Genomic DNA, 21,283 nt, shown 5'->3' on the forward strand with positions numbered 1-21,283 from the left:
TGGAATATGTAATTTTCGTTTTTCTCGGAAACGACTTAACCGATTTGCAATCGGATTGATTCATTTGAAAGCCAATAATATTATTTACAATTCCATACTGGTTTTGTTTACCTAGCACTCACCGTTTCCGAGATATAGGTTATTTTTAGGTTGGGTCATTCTGGAAGTTACTTGTGCTGATGGAATATGTAATTTTCGTTTTTCTCGGAAACGACTTAACCTATTCGCAATCGGATTGATTAGTTTGAAATCGAATAATAATATCGACAATCCCATACTCGTTTTGTCTACCTAGCACTCACCGTTTCCGAGATATAGGATAATTTTAGGTTGGGTCATTCTGGAAGTGTTTGGTGCAGATGAAATAGGTAATATTCGTTTTTCTCGTAAACGACTTAACCGATACGCAATCGGGTTGATTCGCTTGAAAGCCAAAAATAATGTCTACAATCCCATACTCGTTTTGTCTACCTAGCACTCACCGTTTCCGAGATATAGATTATTTTTAGGTTGGGTCATTCTGGTAGTGTTTGGTGCAGATGAAATAGGTAATTTTCGTTTTTCTCGTAAACGACTTAACCGATACGCAATCGGGTTGATTCGCTTGAAAGCCAATAATAATATCGACAATCCCATACTCGTTTTGTCTACCTAGCACTCACCGTTTCCGAGAGGTAGGTTATTTTTAGGTTGGGTCATTCTGGAAGTGACTTGTGCGGATATAATATGTAATTTTCGTTTTTATCTGAAACGACTTAACCTATTTGCAATCGTATTGATTCTTGAAAGCCAATAATAGTATCTACAATCCCATTTTCGTTTTGTCTACCTAGCACTCATAGTTTCCGAGATATAGGATAATTTTAGGTTGGGTCATTCTGGAAGTGTTTGGTGCAGATGAAATAGGTAATTTTCGTTTTTCTCGTAAACGACTTAACCGATTCGCAACCGGATTGATTTGTTTGAAAGCCAATAATAATATCTCCAATCCCATACTCGTTCTTTCTACCTAGCACTAACTGTTTCCGATGTATAGTATAATTTTATGTTGGGTCATTCTGGAAGTGACTGGTGCAGAGGAAATAGGTAATTTTCGTTTTCTCGGAAACGACTTAACCGATTCGCAATCGGATTGATTCGTTTGAAATTCCATACTGGTTTTGACTACATAGCACTCAACGTTTCGGAGATATAGAATAATTTTATGTTGCGTCATTCTGGAAGTGACTTATGCGGGTGGAATTTGTAATTTTCGTCTTTCTCGGAAACGATTTAACCGATTCGCAATCGGATTAATTCGTTTGAAAGCCAATAATAATGTCTACAATCCCATACTCGCTTTGTCCACCTAGCACTCACCGTTTCCGAGATATAAAACAATTTTATGTTGGGTCATTCTGGAAGTGACTGGTGCAGAGGGAATAGGTAATTTTCATTTTTCTCGGAAACGACTTAAGCGATTTGCAATCGGATTGATTCGTTTGAAAGCCAATAATAAAATATACAATTCCATACTGGTTTTGTCTGCATAGCACTCACAGTTTCCGAGATATAGAAAATTTTTAGGTTGGGTCATTCTTGAAGTGACTTGTGCGGATGGAATATGTAATTTTCGTTTTTCTCGGAAACGACTTAACCAATTTGCAATCGGATTGATTCGTTTGAAAGCCAATAATAATATCTACAATTCCATACTGGTTTTATCTACCTACCACTCGCCGTTTCTGAGATATAGATTATTTTTGGGTTGGGTCATTCTGGAACTGACTTGTGCGGATGGAATATGTAATTTTCGTTTTTCTCGGAAACTACTTAACCGATTCGCAATCAGATTGTTTCGGTTGAAAGCCAATAATAATGTCTACAGTCCCATACTCGTTTTGTCTACATAGCACTCACAGTTTCCGAGATATAGAATAATTTTTTGTTGTGTCATTCTGGAAGTGACTGGTGCAGATGAAATATGTAATTTTCATTTTCTCGAAAACGACTTAACCGATTCGCAATCGGATTGATTCGTTTGAAAGCCAATAATAATGTCTACAATCCCATACTCGCTTTGTCCACCTAGCACTCACCGTTTCTGAGATATAGAATAATTTTATGTTGGGTCATTCTGGAAGTGACTGGTGCAGAGGATATAGGTAATTTTCGTTTTTCTCGGAAACGACTTAACCGATTCGCAATCAGATTGATTCGTTTGAAAGCCAATAATAATATCTAAAATACCAGACTGGTTTTGTCTACATAGCGCTCACGGTTTCCGAGATATAGAATAATTTAATGTTGGGTCATTCTGGAAGTGACTTATGCGGGTGGAATTTGTAATTTTCGTCTTTCTCGGAACGATTTAACCGATTCGCAATCGGATTAATTCGTTTAAAAGCCAATAATAATGTCTACAATCCCATACTCGCTTTGTTCACCTAGCACTCACCGTTTCCGAGATATAGAACAATTTTATGTTTGGTCATTCTGGAAGTGACTGGTGCAGAGGAAATAGGTAATTTTTGTTTTTCTCGGAAACGACTTAACCGATTTGCAATCGGATTGATTCGTTTGAAAGCCAATAATATTATTTACAATTCCATATTGGTTTTGTCTACCTAGCACTCACCGTTTCCGAGATATAGATTATTTTTAGGTTGGGTCATTCTGGAAGTGATTTGTGCGGATGGAATATGTAATTTTCGTTTTTCTCGGAAACGACTTAACCTATTCGCAATCGGATTGATTCGTTTGAAATCGAATAATAATATCTGCAATCCCATACTCGTTTTGTATAGCACTCACCGTTTCTGAGATATAGATTATTTTTAGGTTGGGTCATTCTGGTAGTGTTTGGTGCAGATGAAATAGGTAATTTTCGTTTTTTCGCAAACGACTTAACCGATACGCAATCGGGTTAATTCGCTTGAAAGCCAATAATAATATCGACAATCCCATACTCGTTTTGTCTACCTAGCACTTACCGTTTCCGAGATGTAGGTTATTTTTAGGTTGGGTCATTCTGGAAGTGACTTGTGCGGATGGAATATGTAATTTTCGTTTTATCTCGGAAACGACTTAACCGATTCACAATCGTATTGATTCGTATGAAAGCCAATAATAATATCTACAATCCCATACTCGTTTTGTCTACCTAGCACTCACAGTTTCCTAGATATAGAATAATTTTAGGTTGGGTCAATCTGGAAGTGTTTGGTGCAGATGAAATAGGTAATTTTCGTTTTTCTCGTAAACGACTTAACCGAAATGCAATCGGATTGATTCGTTTGAAAGCCAATTATAATATCTCCAATTCCATACTTGTTTTGTCTACCTAACACCCACAGTTTCCTAGATATAGAAGAATTTTATGTTGGGTCATTCTGGAAGTGACTGGTGCGGATAAGTGTGTAATGTGCGTGTTTCTCGGAAACGACTTAACCGATTCGCAATCGGATTGATTCGGTTGAAAGCCAATAATAATATCTACAATTCCATCCTTGTTTTGTCTACCTACCACCCACAGTTCCCTATATATAGTGCACAAAATTGGGGGGTTTTCCTATGTGTACGTAGCGGGGGTGAATAGAATGAGCGGATTAGCTGCGGTGTGTCGATCTTTGGCCTTGTGACGTCACTATTGGAATTCCCTCTGTGAAACAAGTGGACTGTATGTAAGCGGGTTTACTACTTATTATTCCTCGTACACAGAGGAATAATAAGTAAAGTGAAAGGTTGAGGTAGCCCAAAAATTAAAAGTGTGAAATAAAAAGATGGTTAGATTTCGGTTTATGACGAGTATATGGTGTTAGAGTTTATTGTGGAAAAAGAGGAGAGATAGCTTGTGTTGCTCACCTTGACTGCGGTTGTAGAGTAAGTGAAGTGAGTGGGCATAAAAAGTTAACAGCTAACCTTTTGTACTAAACTCTTAAAAACAATTAATTCACAATAACTTAGATTCTATTACATTTCAATAGCGAACTTAGAACTAAATGGCAATTCAAATCTTATGTTATAGATAATTCACAATAACACTCTATAATTCAGGGTAATAAATTCAAAAATATTTAAAGCTTAAGTTAAGGACAAATGCAAATTTGTCCATGGCGCCGGCCTTGCGTTTACGCAAAGTTTGATGGTGTAGCGCACAATACGGTCGCTAAGGACTTTATAGCTTCCGAGAGGATTAAGACATTTGGTTGAGGGGTTAAGGATTGCTTCTTTGTAAGTTGCTGTTGTTGCCTCTTACCAGGCTTTTGGTGGTTTCTTTTTGTCTTCTGAGGCTTCTTGCGTTGATGCGTGCGTTGCTGTTTGGTACGGCGTGTGAGTTGCTGATGTCGAGATGATTTGTGAATGGCGGTAGAGTGGGACTTTGCTGACCTTTTTGGTGGCTTGGTGGAAGCGATGGATCTTGCAGGCTGTTGCTTTTGGAGGCGAGACTGGATGGATCTGGTCGAAGTGTTGGATTTCGTTTGTTGCACGGTGAATTTTCGTGGGTGCAACATAGTGTGGTGCTGAAATCCACACTTTCGACATGTTCCAGAAGATTCACATTCTTCGATGGTGTGGCTTCGCGCTAAGCAACTGCGACAATAGTTGTGTTGTCGAACGGCCGCTCGTCTTTCCTCTACGGTCATCTTGACAAATTTTGGGCAATATCTAAGAGCGTGCCTTTTCTTACATAGATGGCATTTGTACATATCTTGACCAGGCATGTTTTATCTGAAAATGGTGAGAGGTTAGCGAATTGCATTTGAAAGGTTGAAGTGGCAAATTAAAATGAGATGAGAAAAGATTCTGTATTAGTTAGAGTAAAAGTTGGGTTTGATCATCCAGATACCAATACATCTCAGCGATATACTACTGGGGTTGGTCCAGAAAGGGAAGGAGACATAATTTCACAATCGGTCGAGTAATGATACCGGAGGCAATCCTCACCTCCGCAACTCTTGTATTGCTATCGGACCCAGCGTGAGTCTTAACTACTCTCCCCAATCGCCAGTCGCTAGGGGGCAGCAAATCGTCAATTACGACTACAAGATCACCGATCTTTACATTAGGAGAAGTGTTCTTCCACTTATATCGTTTTTGAAGAGCCTTGAGGTAATCTTCCTTCCATTGTGTAGCGAACTGGTGATGTATCGCCTTCAGCCTTAGCCATCTATTTATCAGGGATATGTCTTGCGCATTCGGCTCCGGAAATGACATGATTGGCGAACCCTTCAAAAAGTGCCCGGGAGTCAAAGCTGTGAGGTCGTTCGGGTCCTCAGAGACGGCGGAAATTGGACGTGAGTTCAAGACTCCTTCGATCCGCGCAAGAACGGTAGCAAACTGTTCGAAGGTGAACAAGTGAGCTCCAGCCACTCGTTTAAAATGGTGTTTGAAGCTCTTAACGGCTGCCTCCCAAAGTCCACCCATATGTGGAGCATGGGGCGGTATAAATTGCCATTCAAACCCCTGTGTCGAGTATTTCTCAGATATATCGCTTGCTACTACTTGGATAAAACTCCTGAATTCCCGTAGAAGCTTGCGACTGGCACCAACGAAATTCCTACCATTATCCGAAACTACCTTCCGAGGTAGGCCTCGTCTCCCAAGAAAACGAGCAAAAGCGGCCTCAAATGCCGCCGTGGAAAGTTCCGAGCATGGTTCCAGATGTACGGCTTTCGTGGCGAAGCATACAAAGATGCTGACATAACCCTTTAAGAGAGGGGAACGGCGTAGTGGCGAACTCTTAATGTCAAAAGGCCCTGCAAAGTCTATGCCCGTGACGTGAAATGCCGGAGTTATCGTACATCTATCTTGAGGGAGCGGTGCCATTATCTGGGCGCAAGATCTTTTCTTGAAAATTATGCATGTCTTGCATTTATGGATGATACTTTTCACCCTTGGTTTTAGACGAGAAATGTAAAATTCTGTCTGGACCATACGACACATTAAAATACATTCTCCATGGGCCAGGAACGTGTGCAAGTGGAGCAAATACAACTGACAGAGACGAGAGTTACCAGGAAGTATAACTGGGAATTTCTCGTTATACGGTAGGGAAGAGGCGGCCAGCCGACCATTCACCCGTAGGACTTTGTTACGGTCCAGAAATATGTTCAAGCATTGCAGTGAACTTTTGCAAGACAATTCCTCGGATCTACTTACAGTCTTGTACTCCTCTGGGTACCATCTAATTTGAGCCAGCATTATGAGACGATTTTTCGTGAAAGTCACTTCATCTTGGGTGAGGATGGGGGAGGAATTCCTCGCGGTACCCCTATATCTACTCAGGCAGTTATGGTAAAAACGAAATACAAAAGAGATCACTCTCAAGGCACGGGTATAGGAAGAAAACCTTATCAAGATGTCAGAGTCCTCGATAGTTCCATGCATGACCTGAATATTCTGCCGCCTCCCTATTTCCGGAGAGACCAACGGATTTCGGTTGGGCCATTCTGATGGTGGGTTCGTTAGCCAAGTCGGGCCATTAAACCACAACGAATTGCCGATGAGATCCTGTGGCCTGCAGCCTCTCGTTCCGAGGTCAGCTGGATTGTCGTGAGTAGGGACATGTCGCCATGTCCCCCCGGGTAAGAGATCGTGTATCTTCGACGTTCGATTTGCCACGTATGTCTCCCAGGTCCATGGTGGCTTTGTCAACCAACCAAGTACTATTGAAGAGTCCGTCCAAAGAGTTATGCCACTGATATTCAAATCAAAAGTACATAGTACGAAGTTGACGAGCTTAGCGAGCAGAAATGCCCCATTGAGCTCCAATCGAGGCAGGCAGACGGGTTTTAGTGGTGCTACCTTGCTTTTCGCAACGAGCAAGTTAGAGAAGACAACATATTTCAGAGTCTGGCACCGGATATAAACGCATGCACACATTGCCGCTTGAGACGCGTCAGAGAATCCGTGTATTTCAACTATATCGGAGGGATGGTACTGCAGCCATCTAGGAATAGAAATTGACCCGATGTGCTTCAAATCGGATACCAGAGCGTTCCACTTCAGCAAAGTCTCTGGGCTGAGTTCATCATCCCAATCAAGACCTTCGAGCCAAAGTTGTTGCATCAATATCTTCGATCTAATTACTACAGGAGCAACCCAACCTGCAGGATCAAATAATTGAGCAACGGCTGAAAGTACCTTGCGTTTACTAATGGGTTGGTCCGTCGGAATGGCGCCGAGAGTGTAACTGAAGAAATCAGTTAGCGCATTCCATTTGATGCCAAGTGTCTTGGTAGTGCTCGACTCGTTAAAGCGCAAGAACTCGGAGTCATATAGACTCTCTTGTGGGAGATGAGCAAGCAATTTGGGGTTGTTTGCAGTCATTTTGACAAGAGGAAACCCTGCATGCTTAAGGACTGAGCTTAAGTTCTCTTGTGCTCGAATAGTGTCCTCTATAGAGAAGCCTCCGGACAAAATTTCGTCGACATATGTCTCTTTTCTCAATGTTTCTGCAACATCGGGAAATTCACTTTCAGAATCCGAGGCGAGTTGTAGGAGCGTGCGAATTGCTAAAAACGGCGCACAGTTCAGGCCAAAGGTAACCGTTTTTAACTCAAAATCTTTTACCGGTCCCTTGGGATCTGGCCGGAAAAGTATACGCTGATAAGCTCTGTCGATAGGGTGTAGCCATATCTGCCTATACATCTTTTGAATGTCCCCGCAGAAAACATATCTATACTTTCGCCAATTGAGAAGTACTGATGTCAAATCAGTCTGGAGCGTAGGCCCAGTATGGAGCACATCATTTAAAGACTGGCCCGATTTGCTCTTACGAGACGCGTTAAAGACGATTCTGACTTTAGTGGACTTATGCTCTGGACGGACGACTGCATGGTGGGGGAGATAGAACGAATTGTATTTTCCACCGGAGTTTATTTCTTGGGATGAGGTCTCTTCAGCATGATCGAGAGAGATGTACTCATTCAAAACTGAATTATATTCGGTATTTAGCTCGGGATCATCGGAGAGCTTTGACTCCATTCGATTATATTGAGCCAGAGCGAGAAAACGAGATGAGCCAAGAGATAGGGAGTCGGAGAATTCTGCTTTGAAAGGCAGTCTCACGACGTATCTACCATCCGGGGATCTGGAGGTAGTTTTCGAGTAGAACTCCTCGCAAAACTGATCTTCCTCACACAGAGGGGAAGCCATGGGTATCTCTTCTTGCTCCCAGAATTTTCTCAGAAGTTCGCTTATTTTTACATCCTCGGATTCAACCACGTTCGTGGAAAATGAGAAAATTCTGTCAGTTTGCATTGGACCGCTCAATACCCAGCCAAAAACTGTATTGTATGCTGAGGTATCACCACATATATTCTTCCTGATTCCATCAATATTTATGAATCGTTCAGAATCATTGCCTAAAATTAGGTCAATTTGAGCGGATTTATTAAAGTTTGGATCGGCTAAGTCAAGCTCCTCCAAGTCTGAGGGATTTGAAATCTCGAATGAGACTGAAGGGAGCCATTTTGTCACTTTAGGCAAAACTATTGCCGAGACAGTAAAGCGGACATCGTACTTCTCGGCAACAATGACGAGTTGGCATTCCTTTTCCGACGTTTGAGTTTGTTCGCCAATTCCAAAAATCTCAAAGTGCGCTTTAGTAGTGGGAAGTTGCAAGCGCTTCTGCATTCTTTGAGTAATGAATGTTCGTTGAGAACCAGGATCAATGAGGGCTCTTAGAGTAAACAGCTCCCCATGATGTTCAATGCGAACCAGAGCTGTTCGTAGCAAAATCATTTCATTGTTGGCCGAGAAATTGGCCTGAACATGAGAGGGGCGTCTTGCCCCTGAAGTTGAGGGCGCTTCAATATGAGATGAAGCCTTTGGGCTTGGATCAGATGATTGGATCGGAACTTTGTTGTCGTTATGACTGGTATGAGGTACTTGATCCTCAGATTTTCCCTCAGGTTTACCTTTAAGGTGAAGAAGGGTATGATGTGGCTTGTGACAAACGATGCAAGTGTTTGTACTTTTGCAATTTGTCTTGAGATGAGACGAGGATAAGCAATTAATGCATAATTTGTGTTTAAACGCAAAATCTATGCGTTGCTGTGCAGTATATTTGCGAAACTGGCCACAACTTCTTATCGAGTGATCGGAACTGCATAGGGGGCAAGAAGAACTGAGCTTTTCTTGCGAGTGATAAGTTTGGATCTTACCACTGTTTTGAGATGGGAGCGAACTTCTAGTTTTTGTGGCCTTCATGCTTGAGAGACGTTCTACGATCTCGTATCGGCTAATGAGAAACTCGTCTAGCTGGTTCCAAGTGGGAAGTTCACGGTGAGATGTGAGTGATTGTTCCCAGAGAGCCAGTGTCTCATCTGGCAACTTGGTTGATACCAAGTATAACAAGATTGGATCCCAGCTTTCCACATTGACGTCAAGAGTTCTTAGAGTGCAGAGACAATCGTTAACTGTGGATTGAATCCTGTGAATTGCTTCACTATTCTCCACAGAGGCCGTTGGGTTGTTGAAGAGGATTTTCAACTGATTATCTACTAAGACTCGCTTATTTTCATACCGAGCCTTGAGGGCACTCCAAGCGAGCTCAAAATTCTCATCACAGAGAGTGTATCTTTTGACTATGGCGCCGGCTGCCCCCCTAGTCTTATTTCGCAGATGATATAACTTTTGAGCTCGAGTCAATTTCGGATGGTTTGCGTAAACCGCCGTGAACATGTCACGGAATGACGGCCATTCCTCGTAGCCTCCTTTAAATACCTCAGTATCACAGGGAGGGACCTTGATGTAGCCACTACCAATCTCTTGAGAAGGATGGTTAGCCGAGGGTTGGGGAATATAAGCCGGAATAAGGCTGTGCCTCGCGTTTTGGCGAGCATTTCCCCCCGAGATTCTCAGAATGTCGAGAATCTGCGATCTAGCTGTGTAATAAGCTTCGGAGCTGGCGTTGAAATTTATCCTCGCGTTCGCCCTAAAGTCCTTGGTATTGGTGTTACTTGGAGCTAGCATGAGACCTTCATAGGTAGCTTGAAGCCGTTGCCACCTATTCTCCAAGTCCTCCAACTTCACCTCCAATACCGAATCCGTTTGATCTTGAATATCACTCTGTTCAAACTGAGTGCAAAAGTTGATCAAATGGTCACAGTCAAAGAGAAACTTGTCCTGACTTGGTGAATTTCTCACTGAGGAAGACGAGCTTGTAAGATTATTAGATCCCGAAGGTAGGGATGCTAAATCTGAGGCTGCGTTTTCCAAGCTCATCTTAAATCGGTCCCGTACAATAGAGCGAGAGAAGAAAACTGGATCGAAAGGGAGAGAAGCGCAGAGTTGGCTATGTTCTCAGTAAGTCTAAAAATTATTTGGTATTGTTTCGGTTGAACTCTCTTTGTAGAGAAACAGAGAGAGAGAGAGAAACGATTTGGATTTGAGGTTCGAGTAAATGCAAGCGTAAGCTACAATAAACAACCAAATCGTTGCTTCAGCGTCTGAGAGAATCAACAAAATTCTGATTTAGTAAGGTAGCGGGGTATGCAATCAATGCCGAAATATAGCCTTCTAATTCAGAACTACGCGGTCGTCTAAAAGGAGCTGCCCTCTTAGACTTAATAATAAACTCGAGATTTCAGGAAAATCCAAATAATCCTTTAGATCGTAAGCGGGAGATTTAAACGTACGAGATGAGCATAACCATAGCGGTAAAAAGCGATATACTGTCGAAAGGCATTCGAATTCAAAAGAGCTTGACTAACAAACCCAAATTGCGGTTTCGGCAATGTAATTCGTGTGAATTCTCTCACAAGAACACAAGCCCTTAAAAAAAAAGTTCAACGTATTCAACAAATCCAACCTGCAAAACTAGTTCACACCAGAAATGTTGTAAGAATTCAATGTGTCTGGGGTGTAGCAGAGATAAGTGAAATAGGGTGTCGCGTTTCGGCAATATGCACTGAAAGTCACAATCCCGCAACTAATCAAAAATCCCCAAATCCGGCAACACTATATATGTGATTGAGTCTTTTATCTAGTCAATGACCCCAAGGCAGTAGAACATAGACAAAACGAAGAGGAAAAGTGTTTACGAATTATATGCTTGACCTGTACGCATGTACATGCGTAAGTTTTCTTATCTTGTCTTGAACTTCCTCCTATCCATTCGCAATAAGAATAGCGAATGATCAAACACAATAAACTGGGTGCAATATTAATGAGTGTGAGAGAACAGCGTAGTATTAAACAAGTAAAAGCGTGCTAAGTTCGGCCGGGCCGAATCTTATATACCCTCCACCATGGAGCGCATTTGTCAGTTCTTTTCCCGGCATCTCTTCTTAGGCAAAAAATTATATAAGAAAAGAAAGAAAGAAAAATCTGCTATTAGAGCTCAAGATATGATCCGGGTTAGACCTAGAGGCCCAAGAAGTCAAGACCCAAGATCGGTTTATATGGCAGCTACATCAGGTTATGGACCGATTTGACTCATACTTGGCACAGTTGTTGGATATCATAACAAAACACGTGGTGCAAAATTTCATTTTAATCGGATAAGAATTGCGCATTCTAGAGCCTCAAGAAGTCAAGACCCAAGATCGGTTTATATGACAGCTATACCAGGTAATGGCTTGAATTAAACCATACTTAGCACAGTTGTTAGAAGTGATACTAAAACACTATGTGCAAAATTTCAGTCTAGTCGGATGAGAATTGCGCCCTCTAGAGGCTCAAGAAGTCAGGACCCAATATCGGTTTATATGCCAGCTATATCAGGTTATAGACCGATTTGAACCACACTTGGCACAGTTATTGGATATCATAACAAAACACGTAGTGCAAAATTTCATTCCAATCGGATAAGAATTGCGCACTCTAGAGGCTCAAGAAGTCAAGACCCAAGATCGGTTTATATTGAAGCTATATCAGGCTATGGACCGATGTAAACCATACTTAGCACAGTTATTGGATATCGCAGCAAAACACGTCGTGCAAAATTTCATTCAAATCGGATAAGAATTGCGCACTCTAGAGGCTCAAGAAGTCAAGACCCAAGATCGGTTTATATGGCAGGTATATCAGGTTATGGACCGATGTGAACCATACTTGGCACAGTTGTTGGATATCATAACAAAACACATCGTGCCAAATTTCATTCCAATCGGATAAGAATTGCGCACTCTAGAGGCTCAGGAAGTCAAGACCCAAGATCGGTTTATATGGCAGCTATATCAGGTTATGGACCGATTTGAACCATACTTGGCACAGTTGTTGAATATAACAACAAAACACGTCGTGCAAAATTTCATCCCAATCGGATAAGAATTGCGCACTCTAGAGGCTCAAGAAGTCAAGATCCAAGATCGGTTTATATGGCAGCTATATCAAAACATGGACCGATATGGCCCATTTACAATACCAACCGACCTACACTAATAAGAAGTATTTGTGCAAAATTTCAAGCGGCTAGCTTTACTCCTTCGGAAGTTAGCGTGCTTTCGACAGACAGACGGACGGACGGACGGACGGACGGACGGACGGACGGACGGACAGACGGACGGACATGGCTAGATCGACATAAAATGTCACGACGATCAAGAATATATATACTTTATGGGGTCTCAGACGAATATTTCGAGTAGTTACAAACAGAATGACGAAATTAGTATACCCCCCATCTTATGGTGGAGGGTATAAAAATGAATTATAGCAATGTTCAAATAATAATTTTACTGAGATTTGTGACGTTGCAATATGGAGCAAGTGCAATTACTTTTAATTACATGCAATAGCAATGGAACGTTAATGTGATATTAGGTAGGTTTAGTTTTAGCAGTTTCTGACATGAAAACAAGTGCAATATATTCTACACAACCCAGTGGCTTTAAACGACTGAATGAATACGACGACAGTGTTTTGAAAATTTCGTCTTTTTCGTTACGTAAATACAAATTGGGACTTGTACAATTTATAAGCAACAATGGGAAACAAGCACGTAAACAGTCTTGTCCCTTAAATACCAGTTGTGTGTAAACGAATGGAAATAAAACCACAATCCCAGAAATATTTAAAAATCAATTCATCTGGCACCACTGAATGCTTGGTGGATGATTCTTCATCTAGTCAATGACCCAATGTAATAAGCAAAACAACGAGGAAGTGCATCTACGTATATACATATGTGTATGCTATGCCTGCTATGTACGTATGTACATATGTGTATTTTGTCCTGATTCGTCTTTGTTCGTCTTTGTGCCTATTCTTTTCAATAGTTAGCGGACGATAATCAAACACCTTATACAGCCTGAACTGTGAACAAAACGATGTAAATGTGCCACCAATAAGCTAATGTGACTGCCGTGCCGTGATTTAAACAGGTGCAATACTTCCAACCAACTGTAATAATGTATGGTGTGTTACGCAAATTTAGTCTCTGTGGCAGAGTCCTTCCGATAATTCGAAGCTCAAAAGTGGACTCAAATCAATAAACAGTACGATCAAATGGCTTTAAGTATTTAAAAATTTCTTTTTTCATACTATGACAACCTGGGACTCGTGCAATTAAAAACGTCAGGGGCAAGTGCAATTTAAATGTAATAGTGTTACGACTTGTGGCAAGTGCAATGTTCATCAATCGATGCAATAAACCAAATATTTATTATATAAATTCATTAGATTTTCCAGTGCATATACATATCTATGTTAGTTTGAAGATTAGTGCAGTATTTTCTCCCTTTACCCTATCTTACTGTACCATGCGTTCTGTCATACGTAACCAAATCAATGAAAACCAGAGTTGGTTGATGGCCTCCCTTGTCTGTACGTATGTGCGTATGTACGTATGTACGTAAGTGTGTTTTTGTTTTGTTTTCGTTATTCTTATTCCGGACAACCAAGGCTTGGTTTATTCTTCTTTTCTTTGTCTATGCTTAATAGATGGGCAAATTTTCAAATATATAAATATAAAACGTGCAACAAGAAATTTATCAAAAAAAAAGCCGGGAGCAGTGCAATAACAAGGCCACAAGGCTACTGTGCCTTAGTTAATATAATTGCAATATAATTGGAATTCGGTAATTATGATTGTCTATTGCTACAAAGGCGCTGCTATAATAATAAGCACAGTGGTGATTCTACTATTTAAGTAAGTCTGTGATTGGTAATATAATACGAAAGCCGTTGTAACATTTCATAAAAAACCCAACAGGTGGGAAGTTGGCACTAATCTTCAAATTGTTGTTGGGATATGTGCAATTATTCTTCTTTCTGGACTGCAGGTCCAACCAACGCAATAACCGGTGTGTTCGTGTTAAAAAATTTGTGCAATATGTTTAGAACGTAGTACAATTTTTTCAATTTAGTGCAATAATGCGATATTTTAATATCGTACGATATTATCAATCCGTGCAATAAGCTCGATATTTAATTAATTAGAATTATGGGCAGTAATTTTTAGCTGAAATAAGTGCAATACATCTGTGTCTGTGTGTGCAATATTCTTTACGGTCTTTAAGGCTTTTAATGTGCAATAAATAATTTCTCTGTACACAGTGCAATATTATACAAATTATATAAGGAAATTCGGGAAAAGTGCAATATTTTTCATGACATTGTGCAATAATGTTCACTTGTAATGAACATAATAATTGTTTCAACTTTTATCCTTTCTGATTGATTTTAAATGATGTGGAAATAGAACTGTGGAAAAGTGTATTATCTCAAAATGTTATCTTCTTCCCTTTTTTTCTTGTCTTTTAATCGGTATGTGCTCTGTCTTGATTTCGCCTTCGTTATATTTTTGAAGTGACAGGTCTCCGTAGGTATGTTTGTGTTTCCCTCCTTTTGTTCGATGTTTTATGGACTGGCTAGTGATCTGTACAGATAATTTACATGGACAACGAAAGGGAGTGCAAAAATAAACGAATAGTGGAGAAAACAAAATGAGTGCAATAATAACAGGTTGAGGCAATGACTTGTAACAGTGCTGTGAATTTGAAAAGGCCCAGTTCTAGTGCAATACTTCTCTTTCTCCCAAAATCACAAAGGTGCCAAGAATAAACCACCTTATAAATAATAGGGAACTGTGCAATTGCAACCAAACAACGCTGTGATATGAGGGAAGTGCAATATCGAAAACGTTCGTGCAATAATTTTAACCTTGTTTGTTTCGTTCTTGAATGCTAGTTTAATTTTAATTGAAAAGTACTTGATTTTACCTTTCGATAGGGCGATTATAATCGATTTCCAAAACTTTAAAAATTTTTTTCGGTTTCGTTTTCTATCTTCTTCTACTTTTCTGTCGGGCTTACACAGACTTCTTTCGTCTTTTTTTCAATTATTCACAAATCTTTAATTTCGCTTGTTAATCATTTCACAATTTCTTTATTCAGACTGCAATAAATTAAACTTTTCTCCTTTAAATTATTTAAAATTTTCTGTTTTTCATTCCTTCTCTTTCCCGTTCACATAAGTACTTCAAATACAGACTGTATTCTATTGCATATAGGCTGCACAACTTCTATTTCGCACCACATAAAATTATGAACTAACTCTTCTGCTTCTTCTAAGTGCTGTTTGTCTGTCCGCGCTCTTCTTTCCTTTCGTTCAAATTTGGCATATGACACTTGTTGACTTTTCTCTCCGAATCTCTTGTTTCTTCTCTCTCTCTCTCTTGCTCAAAAGAATGAGAGAATCCAATCTGTGAGTTATGTATTGCACGGTGAAAAAAGGTTACTGAACTTTAACGTTGCACATAGGCGATCTATGTATCACAAGCTCTTTCTATTTGTTGCAAAGATATGTATGTATAACAATTGCGGGACTCCGACCCGTTACATGAAACTTTGTCAAATTTTGCGTTTTGTGTCTTTAGATGAGCTGAATTTGAATTTTTGCCAATAGAAAAAGGGTTGGAAACGTACTCAAATGAAAAGATTTCACACGAAACCACTAGAGAGAATTTTTTTTTCTCTATGTCAAACGAAGCTGGACAGACAAATGAACACTTTGCACTTTGCACACCTTTATATGAATATTGTGATTAAAAGAAGGCATTTACATACATACATACACTTGCGACACTAATAGAGATGATCAGTCTTTTCTTCAATTACCACGATTTTGAATATACATGCAGGGATTGCACCTCTTCTTCTTTGTTTCGCATAAACACTTCGAATCTTTCACAATTTTAACCTCTTTTGATCTTTATGTATGTCACATTGATTTTTATGTATGTATGTTTGCCTTTTTTATATTTAAGAACAAAACCAAAAAAAGGTTCACTTACCGACAACTATGTTGGGCAATGTAAGGAGATGGGGTTACCTCAGTCAATGGTCTTCTCAGTGAACGGCGTACGATGGACCATGTACAAAATTGGGGGGTTTTCCTATGTGTACGTAGCGGGGGTGAATAGAATGAGCGGATTAGCTGCGGTGTGTCGATCTTTGGCCTTGTGACGTCACTATTGGAATTCCCTCTGTGAAACAAGTGGACTGTATGTAAGCGGGTTTACTACTTATTATTCCTCGTACACAGAGGAATAATAAGTAAAGTGAAAGGTTGAGGTAGCCCAAAAATTAAAAGTGTGAAATAAAAAGATGGTTAGATTTCGGTTTATGACGAGTATATGGTGTTAGAGTTTATTGTGGAAAAAGAGGAGAGATAGCTTGTGTTGCTCACCTTGACTGCGGTTGTAGAGTAAGTGAAGTGAGTGGGCATAAAAAGTTAACAGCTAACCTTTTGTACTAAACTCTTAAAAACAATTAATTCACAATAACTTAGATTCTATTACATTTCAATAGCGAACTTAGAACTAAATGGCAATTCAAATCTTATGTTATAGATAATTCACAATAACACTCTATAATTCAGGGTAATAAATTCAAAAATATTTAAAGCTTAAGTTAAGGACAAATGCAAATTTGTCCATATAGAATAATTTTATGTTGGGTCATTCTTGAAGTGACTTGTGCGGATGGAATGTGTAATTTTCGTATTTCTCGGAAACGACTTAACTGATTCCCAATCGGATTGATTCGTTTGAAAGCCAATAATAATATCAACAATTCCATCCTTGTTTTGTCTACCTAACAGTCACAGTTTCCTAAATATGGAATGATTTTATGTGGAGTCATTCTGGAAGTGACTAGTGCGGATGGAATGTGTAATTTTCGTGTTTCTCCGAAACTACTTAACCGATTCGCAATCGGATTGATTCGTTTAAAAACCAGTTTTAATATCTCCAATTCCATACTTGTTTTGTCTACCTAACACTCACAGTTTCCTTAATATGGAATGATTTTATGTTGGGTCATTCTGGAAGTGACTAGTGCGGATGGAATGTGTAATTTTCGTGTTTCTCTGAAACGACTTAACCGATTCGCAATCGGATTGATTCGTTTGAAAGCCAATAATAATATATCCAATTACATACTTGTTTTGGCTACCTAACACTCAAAATTTACGAGATATAGAATAATTTTGTGTTGGATCATTCTGGAAGTGACTTGTGCGGATGGAATGTGTAATTTTTGCGTTTATTTGGAAACGACTTAACCGATTCGCAATCGGATTGATTCGTTTGAAAGCCAATTATAATATCTCCAATTCCATACTTGTTTTGTCTAAAAAATGAAAATTACCTATTCCCTCTGCACCAGTCACTTCCAGAATGACCCAACATAAAATTGTTCTATATCTCGGAAACGGTGAGTGCTAGGTGGACAAAGCGAGTATGGGATTGTAGACATTATTATTGGCTTTCAAACGAATTAATCCGATTGCGAATCGGTTAAATCGTTTCCGAGAAAGACGAAAATTACAAATTCCACCCGCATAAGTCACTTCCAGAATGACGCAACATAAAATTATTCTATATCTCCGAAACGTTGAGTGCTATGTAGAGAAAACCAGTATGGAATTTCGAACGAATCAATCCGATTGCGAATCGGTTAAGTCGTTTCCGAGAAAACGAAAATTACCTATTTCATCTGCACCAGTCACTTCCAGAATGACCCAACATAAAATTATACTATATATCGGAAACAGTTAGTGCTAGGTAGAAAAAACGAGTATGGGATTGGAGATATTATTATTGGCTTTCAAACAAATCAATCCGTTTGCGAATCGGTTAAGTCGTTTACGAGAAAAACGAAAATTACCTATTTCATCTGCACCAAACACTTCCAGAATGACCCAACCTAAAATTATCCTATATCTCGGAAACTGTGAGTGCTAGGTAGATAAAACGAAAATGGGATTGTAGATATTATTATTGGCTTTCAAACGAATCAATCCGATTGCAAATAGGTTAAGTCGTTTCAGATAAAAACGAAAATTACATATTACATCCGCACAAGTCACTTCCATAATGACCCAACCTAAAAATAACCTACCTCTCGGAAACGGTGAGTGCTAGGTAGACAAAACGAGTATGGGATTGTCGATATTATTATTGGCTTTCAAGCGAATCAACCCGATTGCGTATCGGTTAAGTCGTTTACGAGAAAAACGAAAATTACCTATTTCATCTGCACCAAACACTACCAGAATGACCCAACCTAAAAATAACCTACCTCTCGGAAACGGTGAGTGCTAGGTAGACAAAACGAGTATGGGATTGTCGATATTATTATTGGCTTTCAAGCGAATCAACCCGATTGCGTATCGGTTAAGTCGTTTACGAGAAAAACGAAAATTACCTATTTCATCTGCACCAAACACTTCCAGAATGACCCAACCTAAAATTATCCTATATCTCGGAAACGGTGAGTGCTAGGTAGACAAAACGAGTATGGGATTGTCGATATTATTATTCGATTTCAAACTAATCAATCCGATTGCGAATAGGTTAAGTCGTTTCCGAGAAAAACGAAAATTACATATTCCATCCGCACAAGTCACTTGCAGAATGACCCAACCTAAAATTATTCTCTATCTCGGAAACTGTGAGTGCTATGTAGACAAAACCAGTATGGAATTGTAGATTTTATTATTGGCTTTCAAACGAATCAATCCGATTGCAAATCGGTTAAGTCGTTTCCGAGAAAAACAAAAATTATATATTCCATCCGCACAAGTCACTTCCAGAATGGTCCAACATAAAATTATTCTATATCTCGGAAACTGTGAGCGCTATGTAGACAAAACCAGTATGGAATTGTAGATATTATTATTGGCTTTCAAACGAATCAATCCGATTGCGAATTGGTTAAGTCGTTTCCGAGAAAAACGAAAATTACCTATTTCCTCTGCACCAGTCACTTCCAGAATGACCCAACATAAAATTATTCTATATCTCAGAAACGGTGAGTGCTAGGTGGACAAAGCGAGTATGGGATTGTAGACATTATTATTGGCTTTCAAACGAATCAATCTGATTGCGAATCGGTTAAGTCGTTTCCGAGAAAAACGAAAATTACATATTCCATCCGCACAAGTCACTTCCAGAATGACCCAACCCAAAAATAATCTATATCTCGGAAACGGCGAGTGGTAGGTAGACAAAACCAGTATGGAATTGTAGATATTATTATTGGCTTTCAAACGAATCAATCCGATTGCGAATCGGTTAAGTCGTTTCCGAGAAAAACGAAAATTACCTATTTCCTCTGAACCAGTCACTTCCAGAATGACCCAACATAAAATTATTCTATATCTCAGAAACGGTGAGTGCTAGGTGGACAAAGCGAGTATGGGATTGTAGACATTATTATTGGCTTTCAAACGAATCAATCCGATTGCGAATCGGTTAAGTCGTTTTCGAGAAAAACGAAAATTACATATTTCATCTGCACCAGTCACTTCCAGAATGACCCAACATAAAATTGTTCTATATCTCGGAAACGGTGAGTGCTAGGTGGACAAAGCGAGTATGGGATAGTAGATATTATTATTGGCTTTCAAACGAATTATTCCGATTGCGAATCGGTTAAATCGCTTCCGAGAAAGACGAAAATTACAAATTCCACCCGCATAAGTCACTTCCAGAATGACCCAACATAAAATTATTCTATATCTCGGAATCGTTGAGTGCTATGTAGACAAAACCAGTATGGAATTTCAAACGAATCAATACGATTGCGAATCGGTTAAGTCGTTTCCGAGAAAATCAAAAATTACCTATTTCCTCTGCGCCAGTCACTTCCAGAATGACCCAACATAAAATTATACTATATATCGGAAACAGTTAGTGCTAGGTAGAAAAAACGAAAATGGGATTGGAGATATTATTATTGGCTTTGAAACAAATCAATCCGGTTGCGAATCGGTTAAGTCGTTTACGAGAAAAACGAAAATTACCTATTTCATCTGCACCAAACACTTCCAGAATGACCCAACCTAAAATTATTCTATATCTCGGAAACTGTAAGTGCTAGGTAGACAAAACGAGTATGGGATTGTAGATATTATTATTGGCTTTCAAACGAATCAATCCGATTGCAAATAGGTTAAGTCGTTTCAGATAAAAACGAAAAATACATATTCCATCCGCACAAGTCACTTCCAGAATGACCCAACCTAAAAATAATCTACATCTCGGAAACTGTGAGCGCTATGTAGAAAAAAAACCAGTATGGAATTGTAGATATTATTTTTGGCTTTCAAACGAATCAATCCGATTGCGAATCGGTTAAGTCTTTTCCGTGAAAAACGAAAATTACCTATTTCCACTGCACCAGTCACTTCCAGAATGACCCAACATAAAATTATTCTATATCTCAGAAACGGTGAGTGCTAGGTGGACAAAGCGAGTATGGGATTGTAGACATTATTATTGGCTTTCAAACGAATCAATCCGATTGCGAATCGGTTAAGTCGTTTTCGAGAAAAATGAAAATTACATATTTCATCTGCACCAGTCACTTCCAGAATGACCCAACCCAAAAATAATCTATATCTCGGAAACGGCGAGTGGTAGGTAGACAAAACCAGTATGGGACTGTAGACATTATTATTGGCTTTCAACCGAAACAATCTGAAAGCGAATCGGTAAAGTCGTTTCCGAGAAAAACGAAAATTACATATTCCATCCGCACAAGTCACTTCCAGAATGACCCAACCCAAAAATAATCTATATCTCGGAAACGGCGAGTGGTAGGTAGACAAAACCAGTATGGAATTGTAGATATTATTATTGGCTTTCAAACGAATCAATCCGATTGCAAATTGGTTAAGTCGTTTCCGAGAAAAACGAAAATTACATATTCCATCCGCACAAGTCACTTCCAGAATGACCCAACCCAAAAATTATCTATATCTCGGAAACTGTGAGTGCTATGCAGACAGCACCAGTATGGAATTGTATATTTTATTATTGGCTTTCAAACGAATCAATCCGATT

At 39.4% G+C, this 21,283-nt stretch overlaps 2 protein-coding genes and 1 long non-coding RNA gene across 5 annotated transcripts; 1 reads left to right on the forward strand and 2 right to left on the reverse strand.

The window, feature by feature from the left end:
- Nucleotides 1-3,770: 3,770 nt before the first annotated feature.
- On the reverse strand, nucleotides 3,771-16,763 carry LOC131994989 (uncharacterized). 3 transcript variants are annotated; one of them, XM_059362379.1, is made up of 2 exons: nucleotides 16,621-16,763; nucleotides 3,771-4,710 (listed from the first exon to the last, which is right to left on the reverse strand). In XM_059362379.1, the coding sequence occupies exon 2, from the start codon at nucleotides 4,701-4,703 to the stop codon at nucleotides 4,110-4,112; it is 594 nt and encodes a 197-aa protein (XP_059218362.1). In that variant the 5' UTR covers nucleotides 4,704-4,710; nucleotides 16,621-16,763; the 3' UTR covers nucleotides 3,771-4,109. The 3 variants fall into 3 exon arrangements, with proteins under 3 accessions (XP_059218362.1, XP_059218363.1, XP_059218364.1); XM_059362380.1 differs by lacking the exon at nucleotides 16,621-16,763 and adding an exon at nucleotides 16,226-16,612; XM_059362381.1 differs by lacking the exon at nucleotides 16,621-16,763 and adding an exon at nucleotides 15,153-15,169.
- On the reverse strand, nucleotides 6,722-10,212 carry LOC131994773 (uncharacterized). Its single transcript, XM_059361650.1, has 2 exons — nucleotides 6,973-10,212; nucleotides 6,722-6,790 (listed from the first exon to the last, which is right to left on the reverse strand). The coding sequence occupies exons 1-2, from the start codon at nucleotides 10,210-10,212 to the stop codon at nucleotides 6,722-6,724; spliced, it is 3,309 nt and encodes a 1,102-aa protein (XP_059217633.1).
- LOC131994990 (uncharacterized) lies at nucleotides 12,684-14,482 on the forward strand. Its single transcript, XR_009397030.1, has 2 exons — nucleotides 12,684-14,080; nucleotides 14,144-14,482. It is a non-coding gene; the product is annotated as an uncharacterized LOC131994990 (long non-coding RNA).
- Nucleotides 16,764-21,283: the final 4,520 nt, after the last annotated feature.

The sequence above is a fragment of the Stomoxys calcitrans genome, chromosome 2 (assembly GCF_963082655.1).
Source record: "Stomoxys calcitrans chromosome 2, idStoCalc2.1, whole genome shotgun sequence".
Classification (NCBI taxonomy): Eukaryota; Metazoa; Arthropoda; class Insecta; order Diptera; family Muscidae; genus Stomoxys; species Stomoxys calcitrans.